Here is a 17500-nt window from a genome sequence, read left to right as displayed (position 1 = left end):
TTTTTCTGAGCTTTTTTGTTCTGTTTTAGTTTTTTTTATTGTTTTCTTTGAAACTATCAAATCCACTGTCATCCATTTTTGTTTTGATTTGTTCGCAATGAGTATTTCCCGTAGATCCTATGGAGGACAATTGGAATTAATTGTATTGCTCTTATCTATTAAGTAAGTAGAATCGAGTAAAGCCGTGATCAGCAAATGCTGAGAACGAAACTGCAATATAAGCTAAAATGAAATTCATTAAATTGCTCTTGTTTAATTCGAATTCACAATATGACACAGCCTTGCGAGTGGATACTCCACAAAGAATTGTCCACTGTCCTCCATTTTTCCTTTGATTTGATCGCTCTCAGTCGATTGCGCGGGCTCCATGGAGGTCATTTGGGTTTAATTGTACTGCTTTTATCTAAGTAGAATCGAGTAAAGCTGTGATCAGCGAATGCTAAGAACGGAACTGCAATTAAAGCTAAAATTGAGTTCATGGAATTTTTCTTGTTTGGTTCGAATGCTGTCTGTTGCTGACTGTACTTTAAAAAGTAAAGTTAACATCAGTTAAAACTTCGTTACTTAGTTTCTGACTAGTTTTCATATACATTACGTTTCATGTTTTCATTTCTAGATGGCTCTTTAACTATGAAATAACTCACCTCCCAGAAAACGTTTTCTCAGGACTTAGTGCTCTACAATCCCTGTAAGTTTGTTGACCCAACTGCACTTTCAAACTATGACATAGCTGACCATAGCTATGTGCCTGGTTACTTTACAGAGTACAGTGTGACCTATATACAAAGCGACTCATACAGCTGACTTAAACAAAGAGTCAATAGTAATAAATAACCTTTTCTGGGTCTAAAATTAAGGTGTATTTGGATCTTAGCCTTCCGCTAAGTTTAATGCTAACTGTTATTCCAGTATGTCATGTTGGTTCTTTTTGTAACACCTGTTTTTTTCATTTGAGCGAGGTCCCCTTATTAAAGAAAGGAACACATAAAAAAATCAAGTTCAGTTGATTTCTACAGACAAACATTAGTTTTGGCGTCGAGGAAACGACAGTATCTCGAATAAATGCGAAACATTATTATTATTACTATTATTACTATTTCTAAAGCAATGGTAATAATAATCATAATCATAATAATGATATTTTAATAAGTGTTTACTCCAAATGATTGCATGAATTATAGAAATAAACACTTTTTGTACACCACGGGTATAAGGAATAATATTTTCTATAAATTTGTAATTTTTTATAATGTCTAATTAAGCTTGGTTAAGACTTTCATTTTAGTGTAAAATATTGTAAGGTTAAAATAATTATTATTATTGCTATTGTTATTATTATTATTATTATTATTATTATCATTATTATTGTTATTATTATTATTTAGAAATAAAGATTTTATAGTTCTCGAAAAGTCCTCCAAATTTAGAACAATCAGGACATCATGAAACTCTATTATTTCCGAATACTATACGCAAAAACTTCGATTTTTTACTTTATGATCCGTAAAGAGAAGGTTTTTCATTAACGCTCACGGAAAAATCTACGTGTTTCAATTGAACAGATTTGGTCATGAAAATCCTTGTTCAGAAATCAAAAGTCTACGTTAACAGCAGAAACCAGGGCCAGTACTCCTTAGTATCTGGCTACAAATTTTCTTCTTACTTTTTCCTCCGGCCGCGCGTTAGCCAGCTGGTGAGGGCCAGTCTCTTGCCTTATTATTCGCTGAGAAACGTTTACCTTTGTTTAAATACTTTTGATTTTGTATGATTTTTCCAGCTTTTTGGTGTTCTGTTTTAGTTTTTTTTATTGTTTTCTTTGAAACTATCAAATCCAGTGTCATCCATTTTTGTTTTGATTTGTTCGCGCTGAGTATTTCCCGTAGACCCTATGGAGGACAATTGGAATTAATTGTATAGCTCTTATCTATTAAGTAAGTAGAATCGTTTAAAGCCGTGATCAGCAAATGCTGAGAACGAAACTGCAATATAAGCTAAAATGAAATTCATTGAATTGCATTTGTTTAGATTTGCCGCCGTTTAAAAGGTGGACGACCTGATCACGTGTGAGTCGAAAGTTCAAGTTGTTGTTGCCCTAGGGCGTCATGAAGTTTTGACCAATGACACGTGACACGTTCTCCTCCAATCAGAAAACGTATTTGAATTGGGAGGTATAACAATTGGGTTTAATTGTACTGCTCTTATCTAAGTAGAATCGAGTTAAGCTGTGAGCAGCGAATGCTAAGAACGAAACTGCAATAAAAGCTAAAATTGAGTTCATGGAATTCTTCTTGTTTAGTTCGAATGCTGTACTGTTGCCGAGTGTACTTTAAAAAGTAGTGTTAACATGAGTTAAAACTTAGTTACTTAGTTTCTGACTAGTTTTCATATACATTACGTTTCATGTTTTTTTTATTCTAGAGTGCTTTATAACAATGAAATAACTCATCTCCCAGAAAATGTTTTCTCAGGACTTAGTGCGCTAAAATACCTGTAAGTTTGTTGACCCAAGTGAACTTTCAAACTATGACATAGCTACGTGCCTGGTTACTGTACAGAGTACAGTGTGACTTATATACAAAGCGACTCATGATCATACAGCTGATTTAAACAAAGAGTCAATAGTAATAAATAACTTTTCTTGGGTCTAAAGGTAAGGTGTATTTGGACCTTAGCCTTAACGAATAATATTTTCTATAAATTTGTAAATTTTTGTAATGTCTAATTATGCTTGGTTAAGATTTTTATTTTATTGTAAAATATTGTATGTTTAAAATTATTATTATTTAGAAATAAAGATTTCATAGTTCTCAACAAGTCCTCCAAATTTAGAACAATCAGGACGTCATGAAACTCAATTATTTCCGAACATTACGCCCGTAAACTTCGATTTTTTACTTTACGATCCGTAAAGAGAACGTTTTTCATAAACGCTCACGGAAAAATCGATGTGTTTCAATTGAACAGATTTGGTCATGAAAATCCTTGTTCAGAAATCAGTAGTCTATGTTAACAACAGAAACCAGGGCCAGTACTCCTTAGTATCTGGCTAGAAATATTCTTCTTATTTTTTCCTCCGGCCGCGCGTTAGCCAGCTGGTGAGGGCCATTCTCTTCCCTTATTATTCGCTGAGAAATGTTTACCTTTTTTTAAATACTTTTGATTTTGTATGATTTTTTCAGCTTTTTGGTGTTCCGTTTTAGTTTTTTTACTGTTTTATTTGAAACTATCAAATCCACTGTCATCCATTTTTGTTTTGATTTCCTCGTGCTGACTCGTTACCGTAGAGCCTAAGGAGGACAATTGGAATTAATTATAATGCTCTTATCTATTAAGTAAGTAGAATCGAGTAAAGCCGTGATCAGCAAATGCTGAGAACGAAACTGCAATATAACCTAAAATGACATTCACTGAATTGTTCTTGTTTAATTCGAATTCACAATATGACAAAGCTTTGCGCGTGGATACTCCACAAAGAATTGTCCACTGTCCTCCATTTTTCCTTTGATTTGATCGTTCTAAGTCGATTGCGCGGGCTCCATGGAGGTCATTTGAGTTTAATTGTACTGCTCTTATCTAAGTAGAATCGAGTAAAGCTGTCATCAGCGAATGCTAAGAACGAAACTGCAATAAAAGCTAAAATTGAGTTCATGGAATTTTTCTTGTTTAGTTGGAATGCTGCACTGTTGTTGAGTGTACTTTTAAAAAGTAGTGTTAACATGAGTTTAAACTTCGTTACTTAGTTTTGGACTAGTTTCCATAGACATTACGTTTCATTTTTTTTTTATTCTAGATTGCTCTGTAAGAATGAAATAACTCACCTCCCAGAAAATGTTTTCTCAGGACTTAGTGCGCTACAAACCCTGTAAGTTTGTTGACCCAAATAAACTTTCAAACTATGACATAGCTATGTGCCTGGTTACTGTACAGAGTACAGTGTGACTTATATACAAAGCGACGCATTATCATACAGCTGATTTAAACAAAGAGTCAATAGTAATAAATAACTGTTCTTTGGTCTAAAATTAAGGTGTATTTGTACCTTAGCCTTCTAACCGTTTTTCCAGTATGTCATGTTGGTTATTTTTTTAACAACTATTTTTTCATTTGAGCGAGGTTCCCTTGTTAAAGAAAGTTGCACATAAAGAAATCAAGTTTATTGCTGCCGACAAACATTAGTTTTGGTGTCGAGGAAATGACAATATCTCGAATATATTATTGCTATTTTTATAGCAATGGTAATAATAATGATAATCATAATAATGATATTTTAATAAGTGTTTACTCCAAATGATTGCAGGAATTATGGAAATGAACACTCTTTATACACCACGGATATAATGAAGAATATTTTCTATAAATTTGTAATTTTTTATAATGTCTAATTAACCTTGGTTGAGATTTTTATTTTATTGTAAAATATTGTATGTTTAAAATTATTATTATTATTATTTAGAAATAAAGATTTTATAGTTCTCAACAAGTCCTCCAAATTTAGAACAATCAGGACATCATGAAACTCTATTAGTTCGGAACACTATGCGCGAAAACTTCGATTTTTTACTTTGTGATCCGTAAAGAGAAGGCTTTTCATAAACGCTCACGGAAAAATCTATGTGTTTCAATTGAACAGATTTGGTCATGAAATCCTTGTTCAGAAATCAGAGGTCTACGTTAACAGCAGAAACCAGGGCCAGTACTCCTTAGTATCTGGCTGCAAATACTCTTCTTACTTTTTCCCCCCGGCCGCGCGTTAGCCAGCTGGTGAGGGCCAGTCTCTTGCCTTATTATTCACTGAGAAACGTGTATCTTTGTTTAAATACTTTTGATTTTGTATGATTTTTCCAGCTTTTTGGTGTTCTGTTTTAGTTTTTTTTTATTGTTTTCCTTGAAACTATCAAATCCACTGTCATACATTTTTGCTTTGATTTGCTCGCGCTGAGTCGTTCCCGTAAAGCGTATTGAGGACAATTGGAATTAATTATTTTGGCCTTACCTTTTAAGTAAGTAGAATCGAGTAAGCTCGTGATCAGCAAATGCTGAGAACAAACTGCAATATAAGCAAAAATGAAATTCATTGAATTGTTCTTGTTTAATTCCAATTCACAATATGACACAGCTTTGCACATGGATACTCCACAAAGAATTGTCCACTGTCATCCATTTTTCCTTTGATTTGATCGCTCTAAGTCGATTGCGCGGGCTCCATTGAGGTCATTTGGGTTTATATGTACTGCGCTTATCTAAGTAGAATCGAGTAATACTGTGATCAGCGAATGCTAAGAACGAAACTGCAATAAAAGCTAAAATTGAGTTCATGGAATTTTTCTTGTTTAGTTGGAATGCTGCATTTTTTTTATTATTCTAGATTGCTCTATAAGATCGAAATAACTCACCTCCCAGAAACTGTTTTCTCAGGACTTAGTGCGCTACAAACCCTGTAAGTTTGTTGACCCAAATAAACTTTCAAACTATGACATAGCTACGTGCCTGGTTACTGTACAGAGTACAGTGTGACTTATATACAAAGCGACTCATACAGCTGATTTAAACAAAGAGTCAATAGTAATAAATAACTGTTCTTCGGTCTAAAATTAAGGTGTATTTGTACCTTAGCCTTCTAACCGTTTTTCCAGTATGTCATATTGGTTCTTTTTGTAACAACTATTTTTTCATTTGAGCGAGGTTCCCTTATTAAAGAAAGTTGCACATAAAGAAATCAAGTTTATTGCTACCGACAAACATTAGTTTTGGTGTTGAGGAAATGACAACATCTCGAATATATTATTACTATTTTTATAGCAATGGTAATAATAATGATAACCGTAATAATGATATTTTAAGAAGTGTTTACTCCAAATGATTGCACGAATTATGGAAATGAGCACTCTTTATACACCACGGGTATAACGAATAATATTTTCTATAAATTTTTAATTTTTTATAGTGTCTAATTAAGCTTGGTTAAGATTTTTATTTTATTGTAAAATATTTTATGTTTAAAATTATTATTATTATTATTTCTATTATTATTATTTAGAAATAAAGATTTCATAGTTCTCAACAAAATCCTCCAAATTTAGAACAATCAGGACATTGAGAAACTCTATCATTTCTGAACACTATGTGCGAAAACTTCGATTTTTTTACTTTATGATCCGTTAAGAGAAGGTTTTTCATAAACGCTCACGGAGAAATCTATGTGTTTCAATTGAACCAATTTGGTCATGAAAATCCTTGTTCAGAAATCAGAAGTGTACTTTAACAGCAGAAACCAGGGCCAGTACTCCTTACTATCTGGCTACAAATTTTCTTTTTAGTTTTTTTCTCCGGCCGCGCGTTAGCCAGTTGGTGAGGGCCAGTCTCTTGCCTAATTATTCACTGAGAAACGTTTACCTTTGTTTAAATACTTTTGATTTTCTATGATTTTTCCAGCTTTTTGGTGTTCTGTTTTAGTTTTTTTTATTGTTTTCTTTGAAACTATCAAATCCAGTGTCATCCATTTTTGTTTTGATTTGCTCGCGCTGAGTCGTTCCCGTAGAGCCTATGGAAGACAATTGGAATTAATTGTATTGCTCTTATCTATTAGGTAAGTAGAATCGAGTAAGCCCGTGATCAGCAAATGCTGAGAACGAAACTGCAATATAAGCTAAAATGAAATTCATTGAATTGTTCTTGTTTAATTCGAATTCACAATATGACACAGCTTTGCGCGTGGATACTCGACAAAGAATTGTCCACTGTCCTCCATTTTTCCTTTGATTTGATCGCTCTGAGTTGATTGCGCGAGCTTCATGGAGGTCATTTGGGTTTAATTGTACTGCTCTTATCTAAGTAGAATCAAGTAAAGCTGTGATCAGCGAATGCTAAGAACGAAACTGCAATAAAAGCTAAAATTGAGTTCATGGAATTGTTCTTCTTTAGTTCGAATGCTGTAATTTTGCTGAGTGTACTTTACAAAAAAAGTGTTAACATTAGTTAAAACTTCGTTACTTAGTTTTGGACTAGTTTACATAGGCATTACGTTTGATGTTTTTTAAATTCTAGATGGCTCTCTAACAATGAAATAACTCACCTCCCAGAAAATGTTTTCTCAGGACTTACTGCACTACAAGAACTGTAAGTTTGTTGACCCAAATAAATTCAAACTATGACAAGGCTATGTGCCTGGTTACTGTACAGAGTACAGTGTGACTTTATACAAAGCGACTCATGATCATACAGCTGATTTAAATAAAGAGTCAATAGTAATAAATAACTGTTCTTTGGTCTAAAATTAAGGTGTATTTGTACCTTAGCCTTCTAACCGTTTTTCCAGTATGTCATGTTGGTTCTTTTTGTAACAACTATTTTTTCATTTGAACGAGGTTCCCTTTTGAAGAAAGTAGCACATAAAGAAATCAAGTTGATTGCTACCGACAAACATTAGTTTTGGTGTCAAGGAAATGACAATATCTTGAATATATTATTACTATTTTGATAGCAATGGTAATAATAATGATAATCATAATAATGATATTTTAATAAGTGTTTACTCCAAATGATTGCACGAATTATGGAAATGAACACTCTTTATACACCACGGGTATAACGAATAATATTTTCTATAAATTTGTAATTTTTTATAATGTCTAATTAAGCTTGGTTAAGATTTTTATTTTATTGTAAATGTTGTATGTTTAAAATTATTATTATTATTATTATTTCTATTATTTTTATTTAGGAATAAATATTTCATAGTTCTCAACGAGTCCTCCAAATTTAGAACAATCAGGACATCATGAAACTCAATTATTTCCAAACACAAGGCGCATAAACTTTGATTTTTTACTTTATGATCCGTAAAGAGAAGGTTTTTCATAAACGCTCACGGAAAAATCTGTGTTTCAATTGAACAGATTTGGTCATGAAAATCCTTGTTCAGAAATCAGAAGTCTACGTTAACAGGAGAAACCAGGGCCAGCACTCCTTAGTATCTGGCTACAAATATTCTTCTTACTTTTCCTCCGGCCGCGCGTTAGCCAGTTGGTCAGGGCCAGTCTCTTGCCTTATCATTCGCTGAGAAACGTTTACCTTTGTTTAAATACTTTTGATTTTGTATGACTTTTCCAGCTTTTTGGTGTTCTGTTTTAGTTTTTTTTTATTGTTTTCTTTGAAACTATCAATTCCACTGTCATCTATTTTTGTTTTGATTTGCTCGCGCTGAGTCGTTCCCGTAGAGCCTAAGGAGGACAATTGGAATTAATTATATTGCTCTTTTCTATTAAGTAAGTAAAATCGAGTAAGCCCGTGATCAGCAAATGCTGAGAACAAACTGCAATATAAGCTAAAATGAAATTCATTGAATTGTTCTTGTTTAATTCGAATTCACAATATGACACAGCTTTGCGCGTGGATACTCCACAAAGAATTGTCCACTGTCATCCATTTTTCCTTTAATTTGATCGCTCTAAGTCGATTGCACGGGCTCCATGGAGGTCATTTGGGTTTAATTGTACTGCTCTTATTTAAGTAGAATCGAGTAATGCTGTGATCAGCGAATGCTAAGAACGAAACTGCAATAAAAGCTAAATTGAGTTCATGGAATTGTTCTTCTTTAGTTCGAATGCTGTACTGTTGCTGAGTTTACTTTAAAAAGTAGTGTTAACATGAGTTTAAACTTCGTTACTTAGTTTTGGACTAGTTTCCATAGACATTACGTTTCATTTTTTTTTTATTCTAGATTGCTCTGTAAGAATGAAATAACTCACCTCCCAGAAAATGTTTTCTCAGGACTTAGTGCGCTACAAACCCTGTAAGTTTGTTGACCCAAATAAACTTTCAAACTATGACATAGCTATGTGCCTGGTTACTGTACAGAGTACAGTGTGACTTATATACAAAGCGACGCATGATCATACAGCTGATTTAAACAAAGAGTCAATAGTAATAAATAACTGTTCTTTGGTCTAAAATTAAGGTGTATTTGGACCTTAGCCTTCTAACCGTTTTTCCAGTATGTCATGTTGGTTCTTTTTGTAACAACTGTTTTTTCGTTTGAGCGAGGTTCCCTTATTAAAGAAAGTTACACATAAAGAAATCAAGTTTATTGCCACCGACAAACGTTACTTTTGGTTTAAAAATAGAAGAACCGTAGCCAGAGTAAAACATATTAAAAAAATTATAAAAAACGTTCACTGGCTATATACAGTTAAAAACTTTCGAGCTTTTGGCTGTCAGGCTACATTGAAGGCTGTAGCCTAACAGCCGAAAGCTCGAAAGTTTTTAACTGTATATAGCCAGTGAACGTTTTTTATAATTTTTTTAATATTACTTTTGGTGTCGAGGAAATGACAATATCTGAAATATATTATTACTATTTTTATAGCAATGGTAATAATAATGATAATCATAATAATGATATTTTAATAAGTGTTTACTCCAAATGATTGCACGAATTATGGAAATGAACACTCTTTATACACCACGGGTATAACGAATAATATTTTCTATAAATTTGTAATTTTTTATAATGTCTAATTAAGCTTGGTTAAGATTTTTATTTTATTGTAAAGTATTGTATGTTTAAAATTATTATTATTATTTCTATTATTATTATGATTTAGAAATAAAGATTTTATAGTTCTCAACAAGTCCTCCAAATTTAGAACAATCAGGACATCATGATACCTTATTATTTCATAACAATGGAATAACTCAACTCTCAGAAAATATTTTCTCAGGACTCAGAAGTCTATGGAAACTGTAAGTATATTGGCCCAAATAAACTTTTAAACTATGACATAGCTATGCGCCTGGTCACTGCACGAAGAACAGTCTGACTTACTCCATACACTGTGGTGATAACATGGATTTCACCGACTCTGCTAGCACAGACTCATTTGGGTGGGTAGAGACATCAGGGTCAGGCACTAATGCGATAGACTGAACTTGTGTTGACCGTTCTGTCCTTGCAGGAACAGCCCGCACAGCCGCGCTGCTGGCTTAGACACTAGATCGAGGGCTGCTACGTTTCGTGAGGGTAGTACAGCGACTGGACTTGGCTTTTGGCATGATGAAAATCTGCAAAACCAAAACAGGACCCAGAACCAAACGAAAACCAAAGCAGGAAGACTAGTATTATACTAAATGAGATCGAAAGGGTGAAGTTTGTCAAGACACAAAATCGACGCGTTGGTTGACCCTTGATGCCAGAAAAGAAAAACAAAGCTAGCATAACTACATATGACTAGCCACAAGCCAGCATAACTATAAAGACTGACCATAGAAGAACAAGGCTAGGATATCTACATATCACAAGCCACAAGCCAGCATAACTACATATGCATAGCAATGAAAGAAATAACACTAGGATAACTACATATCACTAGCCACAAGCCAGCATACCTACATATGGATGTCTATGAAAGAAATCAAGCTAGGATAACTGCAGATAACCAATTACCAGCCAGCATAATTACATGTGCATATACCACTAGCATAAGCCAGCATAACTACATGCGACCAGCACAAAATTATTCAATCACAACTACATATGACCAGAGAGAAATTTTCAAACATAGCAAGAGATATGGAAAGCCTTCTGGTGAAAATGAATGGCTCACATTGGTCATTAAAATCCTTGTTCAGAAATCAGAAGTCTACGATAACAGCACACACCAGGGCAACTCCTTAGCATCTGGCTAGAAATATTCTTCTCACTTTTTCCTCCGGCCGCGCGTCAACCAGTCGATGAGAACTAGTCTCTTGCTTTATTATTCGCTGAGAAACATTTACCTTAGTTTAAATACTTTCGATTTTGTATGATTTTTCCAGCTTTTTTGTGTTCTGTTTTAGTTTTTCTTACTGCTTTCTTTGAAATTACGAAATCCGCTGTCATCTTTTTCGTTTTGATTTGTTTGCTCTGAGTCGTTCCCGTAGAGCCTGTGGAGGACAGTTGGGATTAAATGTATTGCTGTTATCTGTTAATTAAGTAGAATCGAGTAAAGCCGTGATCAGCAAATCCTGAGAACAAAACTGCAACATAAGCTAAAATGGAATTCATTGAATTGTTCTTGTTTAATTCGAATGCAGTACTGTTGCTGATAGTACTTTAAAAAGTAGTATTAACAAGAGTACCACATTACCCAGTTTTGGACTTGTTTTTATATACATTGCGTTTCATGTTTTTATTTCTAGGGAGCTTCATAACAATGGAATAACTCAACTCCCAGAAAATGTTTTCTCAGGACTCAGAAGTCTGTGGAATCTGTAAGTATATTCCCCAAGTAAACTTTTAAGATATGACACAGCTTTGCGCCTGGACGCTCCACAAAGCATTGTCCACTGTCATCCATTTTTCCTTTGATTTGATCGCTCTGAGTGGTTTGCGCGAACCCCATGGAGGTCATTTGGGCTTAAATGTATTGCTCTTATTTAAGTAGGATTGAGTAAAGCCGTGATCAACGAATGCTGAGAACGAAACTGCAATAAAGGCTAAAATTGAATTCATGGAATTGTTCTTGTTTAGTTCGAGTGCTCTACTGTTGCTGAATGTACTTTAAAAAGTAGTGTTAACATGAGTTAAAACTTCGTTACTTAGTCTTGGACTAGTTTCCATAGACATTACGTTTCATGTTTTTTTAATTCTATATCGCTCTCTAACAATGAAATAAGTCACCTCTCAGGACTTAGTGGGCTACAATCCCTGTAAGTTTGTTGACCCAAATAAACTTTCAAAATACGTATGACATAGCTATGTGCCTGGTTACTGTACAGAGTACAGTGTGACTTATATACAAAGCGACTCATACAGCTGATTTAAACAAAGTGTCAATAGTAATAAATAACCCTGTTTGGGAGTCATGTAGCAGCTCTCGAAACGTATAATGTGATTGGCTCGATACCGAAACCCGAAAACAAAAGACTAAACAATTGAAACAATGACTTAGACTTAAACAATAGAAACTGATTACAATACCTAATAATAGCCGGTTGCGAGAGCTGCTAATTACTGCTTTGTTTTCAGCTTGGGTATCGAGCTAATTAAGTGATACGTTTCGAGAGCTGCTACACTACTGTTTTTGGGTCTAAAATTAAGGTGGATTTGGACCTTAGCCTTCTAAGATTAATACTAACTGTTATTCCAGTATGTAATGTTGGTTCTTTTTGTAACACCTATTTTTTCATTTGAGCGAGGTCCCTTATTAAAGAAAGGAACACATAAAAAAGTCAAGTTGATTGCTACCGACAAACATTAGTTTTGGCCTCGAGGAAATGACAATATCTCGAATAAATGCGTAAATAATAAATTTTTCTTGTTTAGTTCGAGTGCTCTACGTAATACTGTTGCTGAATGTACTTTAAAAAGTAGTGTTGCTTAGTTTTGGACTAGTTTTAATATACATTACGTTTCTTATTTTCATTTCTAGATATCTTCAATACAATGAAATAAGTCACCTCCCAGAAAATGTTTTCTCAGGACTTGGTGCGCTACGAGAACTGTAAGTTTGTTGACCCAAATAAACTTTCAAACTATGACATAGCTATGTGCCTGATTACTGTACAGAGTACAGTGTGACATATACAAAGCGACTCATACAGCTGATTTAAACAAAGTGTCAATAGCAATCAGTTCTTCACCCAATCCCCCTTTTTGGAGCCCCCCATCCTGCATTCCCATTTTCCATATACTCCAAAAAAATAAATAAATAAATAAAATAGAACAAGCTGGGTGAGCAAAGCGATGGTGTATTTACTAACTAGTTCAGTACTACACGTTTCGATAAACCTCTGGGGCACGCCGTCTTGATAGGGTTACGAGTTATGTCTCTTCAGGATGAGATCTTTTCTGTGAGGTAGCACCAGGGAACGCACAGACAAATCGCTTAAGCTCGTTTATATCCTTGCATGGAGTGGCAACTACGTTTACAGACGTTTCCGCCAACCTGGCTGAGGCCCCACTCGGGTTTAAGACCTTAGCTAATTGTAGATAGTACAATGCCATATGGCGTCGTGCCCAGCCAACGTGCTCCATTATTTCCGAGAGATCAGCACCTGTTAGTACTAAGGTGACTGCACAGCCTGATCGAAAGCCATGGAGTGTCTCTCCTTCGTCAGCTTTCATTTGCTTTAGGTAGAGTTTCAGGCGGGCTTCTGCAGTGGTGGAACTTAAGGGTGCATCCCTTACTCCATTGTCGGTGGTCGCAGGGCGGAACAAGTAGCTGGTAGTCAGGTTGATGCCAATTTGTCTCGCGACATCCATATACAGTTCTATGCCTCTGATGGGGCAAATCGCTGTTTGTGGATTTCTTCGAATTCCAAACACATCCTGATCACCGTCTCTAAGTGTTTTCCCCCAAGTATGATTAAATAAAAAACTATCATCGTTTGGAAATCTTAGAATTTCCGGCGTTTTGACTTGGCCTAGGTCACCAGGCCGGTCACCACTAAAGAACACTGCTTTGAAATACGCCTGATCACGCGCCACAATAAAGCGCTCAATATTGCTTTTCGCATTTCCCAGTGATCTTTGCAGGTGTTCCGCCAAGCGCGTGAGTTTGTTTACGAAGAAGGGTGTTGTCTGCTTAGGAGTCACCCTTGCCTGCAATTGTTTTGCTGTGACCAGACGGAGATAATCCTTGACAAGCTTATCAGAGGCAGGGTTGCCCAGTCCGAGCCGCCTGTCCCACTCTCCATCCATGCCATTAGCACGAAAGATTGATCTTAATTTCCCACTGTAGGAGTCCACCGTTTTGTAAGATAGTCTCATAGGACAACCGCAGGGGTGTTTCCCCCGTTGACCCATGAAAGTACAACTAATACGGTGGACCTGTGTCCTTCCATGTTTATCTTTAAAAACTAGAAAACGACACAGGTCACGTGGAGTGACAGTGGCAAGTGTGACATAGCCTGGCAAGGCGGAAAGGAAACCCTCGAGCTCCTTTTGAAGTGAATCCTTTTGTTTGGAGTAGTTAGTGGCTTTGTCATAGTTGAAAAGCTGCTGGACTCGGGCGTCAATGGCGTCTAGGTCCACAGACGCTTCTCCAACTGGAGCTGCCCTTAAGATCTTTCGGTTGTAGCCGCACCGCTGATAGAAGCGAAACTCGAAATCATTTGGGTGCTGACAAATAGGGCATCGGACGGAAGCCACGAACATTTTGGCTACCACCGGGAGTTCGGTGAGAGCTTCCATCCGAACGGGAGCGTATTGTACATGAGGTACCATCCTCCCCACTGGATACCAAAGAAGGTGCGGCTCTCCTCAGTAAGGAGGATGTGGTCGTAACCTGACTTGTCATCTAGAACGGTCTGGTATGTGTTTCTCTGCACATATCGAGGAAGATCTGAAACGGAGTCTAGAGAGAACGGCATGTCACACATCCATAAATTTAAGTAACGCGCATCGTGACAAAGTCTTGGCTTTGTGGGCTCGACTGTGAAGGGCAGAACAATGTGTGGCGGATAAGCCACACCCACTTTCCCGACTATGGTGACTGCACCACATGTGACGCGATTGATAAGGGTTTTCTGTACAAACTGAGTGAAAAGCTTGCATGAAGTATTGTTTTTGAACGTTTTAGCGGGCGGTCTGTCTGAGTCATAGGAGATCCCTTTAAAGTCTCCTTTAAAATGACGAAAATATGGTGCAATGGAGACCTTGTCTCGTATCCATCCAAGTACCTCTTCGTCGTCCCCTGCCTTGAAGTTGTCTGGGTCGCGGAAAAGTAGATCTGTTACTTTACCACAAGCTTCCCCTTCCTCGACCAGTCTAGCTTTCGTATGATCGGCCGTCATTTCATTGGCGGACTTGGCGGGGTTTCCAAAGAGGTCGATCCATGATACCGAGCGATCGTAGCTATCATAGTCGAAAAGAGGCTCGATTTCATGATCAAAGTCCACGTTCTTTTCCCAAGTCCATGTAATGTGCTATAAGAAGTAAAGAGAGCAAAAACAGTAAAATTAGAGGAAGACATTTCTTTTTTTTTTTTTTTTTTTATTACTATGGTATAACCAACACCGTTAATACATTCGGCATTCAAAGCGGTTCATATAACCAACACAATTAATACATTTGTCATTCAGAACGGTTCCTTGTTAGTTCTTCTTAGCCCTTGTGTCCTTGTCTTTATATCGATAGATTTCTTATTTGGACAGTTAGCCCTAATGGCCGGGTTCACCACAGTCAAAACACTTCCACTTGGGATAGGTCCCCACGATTATTCCGTTGCCCTTGTGGTCTTTGATACGGTGCAGAGTAGTTATTACCACGCCGTGGTGTGGATTCTTGGCGGTATGTTTTAGCGACCTTTGATTCAATGTCCAGCACTTTCTCGTGGTCCTTATCTCCGATAAGGCGAGCCACTAGACTATGGAACTGAGGTTTCTGGACATTAATATTACTACGGGCGGTTTGGTACGCCAAACGGTAGTAGTTAGACTTCTCATGGCGTTTGTCACTGGCTGTGTTCTGTAGCGTTTCCAGCATTTCTAAAGCCTCATACTTGTTGAATTCAGTAAGAGGACGCGCCGTGTACGCCAATATCCGTCTAACTACTGCTTCCACTGACGCCTTGGTTACCGATTCCAAGGACTCTCTAAGAGTTTTCACTTCATCTTTCAATTTCTACAAGAATAATACAACAGATACGAGCAGTCAGTACCCATGAAACATATCATTATTTCGCATGTGAATAGTGTCTAATGAAACACTATGTTTTGCATTTGGCTTACGTAACAAGCCACAAATTTGCATCCCGCGGTTTTTTTAAAAGGGACAATAGGAAATATTCCTTTGTTTAACCGCCAAAGAAGAGTGTTCCTTATCTGTTTTGTACAAAACAATGCACTTTGTTTTTGCTACTTCTTTGCCCGTAATTAGCATTTGGTTTCCATCGAATGATCATGTTACAAACAAAGCAAAACATTCCTTTGCTTTCTCCCGTCCGTAATCAGCGTTCGATTTCCATCAAACCGTCATTTTAAGAACAATGCCAAACATTTCTTTGCTTTAACCAGTCCGTAATCAGCGTTCGATTTCCATCGAACCATCATTTTACAAACAAAGCAAACACATTTCTTTGCTTTCTCCCGCCCGTAATCAACGTTCGATTTCCATCGAACCATCATTTTACGAACAAAGCAAACACATTTCTTTGCTTTCTCCCGCCCGTAATGAACGTTCGATTTCCATCGAACCATCATTTTACGAACAAAGCAAACACATTTCTTTGCTTTCTCCCGTCCGTAATCAGCGTTCGATTTCCATCGAACCATCATTCTACGAACAAAGCAATACACTTTCTTGCCTTCCTCCGTCCAAAATCAGTGCTCGACATTCATCGAACCATCATTTGACGAACAAAGCAATACATTTGTTCACTTACTCCCGTCTGTAAACAGCGTTTGACTTTCATCGAAAAATCATTCTACGGGCAAAGCAAAACATTTGGTTGCCTTCTTCCGTCCGTAATTAACGTTCGATTTCCATCAAACCATCATTGCACAAACAAAGCAATAGACTTTCTCGCTTTCTTCCGTCCGTAATCAGCGTTCGACTTTTAACGAGCCATCATTTTACGAATAATACCACACCTAGGCGATTCCAGTCATTGTCCACTAGCGTTTCTAGCGCTGCTTTGCCCCCGTTGGATCGTCAGAAACGGTTCATGGTTTCTTAAAGGAAAGAAAAAGAAAGAAACAATGGGGAACGTAAATCATGACCATGTGGTAAAAGAATAATGACTTCTAGTTCCTGTTGGTTCACAGCGGGAACTGTTGCTTGACCGGCTGGCTAGAGTTGTTCTGCAGGAGCAGGTTCATCGGGTGCGGCATTCGGCGCCGCCAGCAATTCGGGGTTTGGATGTTGTACAGGGTCTGCGTCCACCATCTATCGCGAGGGTCGTACCGCCAACAAGAACTTCAAGAGTGACCTTCCCCTCGTTCCGCTGGAAAACTGAGTGTGAGTGGAGTTGACAGTCCGCTCGCTATTTATAACACTGCTCTTGCGTAATCATCGCGAAATATTTCCACTTGGCCTAATTGGCTGCATTTTTAAAGCATGTTTCAAATTTGCATATGATTAGGAGTATTATGAATACTTAACAATTATTCCATAAGCGCGCGTTGGATATGAGATGGTAAATAGCCAACGAGTTGGCTATAACCAGTCTCATATCCAACAAGCGCGAATGGAATAATTGCTTTATTAAATTCCTTAAACTCCAAACATTTGGAAGTACGAAATACGAGCGGAAGAAGCGAGCAAATCCGAGCGAAATCGAAAAAAACTTGATGACAACTGATGCGATGTTGTGTAATACCTTGTTGTCAGACAGAGGCAGGCTCATCACAAAAACATTTCTTGCCTTTTCGCGTACTTTTAAACGTCGGAATTGATCCAAACTTTCCACAAAAAAAGTTTTTTTTCTCCTTTTTGGCTTTATTCAAAGAGAAATTTGGCATACCGACGAAAACACCTTTAGTTTAGCAACGCTTAACGCAATCATTTACCATATAAGGTCAA

At 36.8% G+C, this 17500-nt stretch overlaps 1 protein-coding gene across 1 annotated transcript in view; it reads left to right on the top strand.

Moving 5' to 3' along the window:
* Window positions 1-12483, top strand: part of LOC137975668 (uncharacterized) — a 61175-nt gene extending 48692 nt beyond the window's left edge. Inside the window, exons 6-7 of the mRNA XM_068822821.1 lie at window positions 11176-11247; window positions 12408-12483. Of these exons, the coding sequence (XP_068678922.1) occupies window positions 11176-11247; window positions 12408-12483 (148 nt within the window). The remainder of the gene's footprint in view (window positions 1-11175; window positions 11248-12407) is intronic.
* The last annotated feature ends 5017 nt before the right edge of the window (window positions 12484-17500 follow it).

Source organism: Montipora foliosa, chromosome 11, assembly GCF_036669935.1.
Source record: "Montipora foliosa isolate CH-2021 chromosome 11, ASM3666993v2, whole genome shotgun sequence".
Taxonomy (NCBI): Eukaryota; Metazoa; Cnidaria; class Anthozoa; order Scleractinia; family Acroporidae; genus Montipora; species Montipora foliosa.
This window is presented reverse-complemented; position numbering and strand designations above follow the sequence as displayed.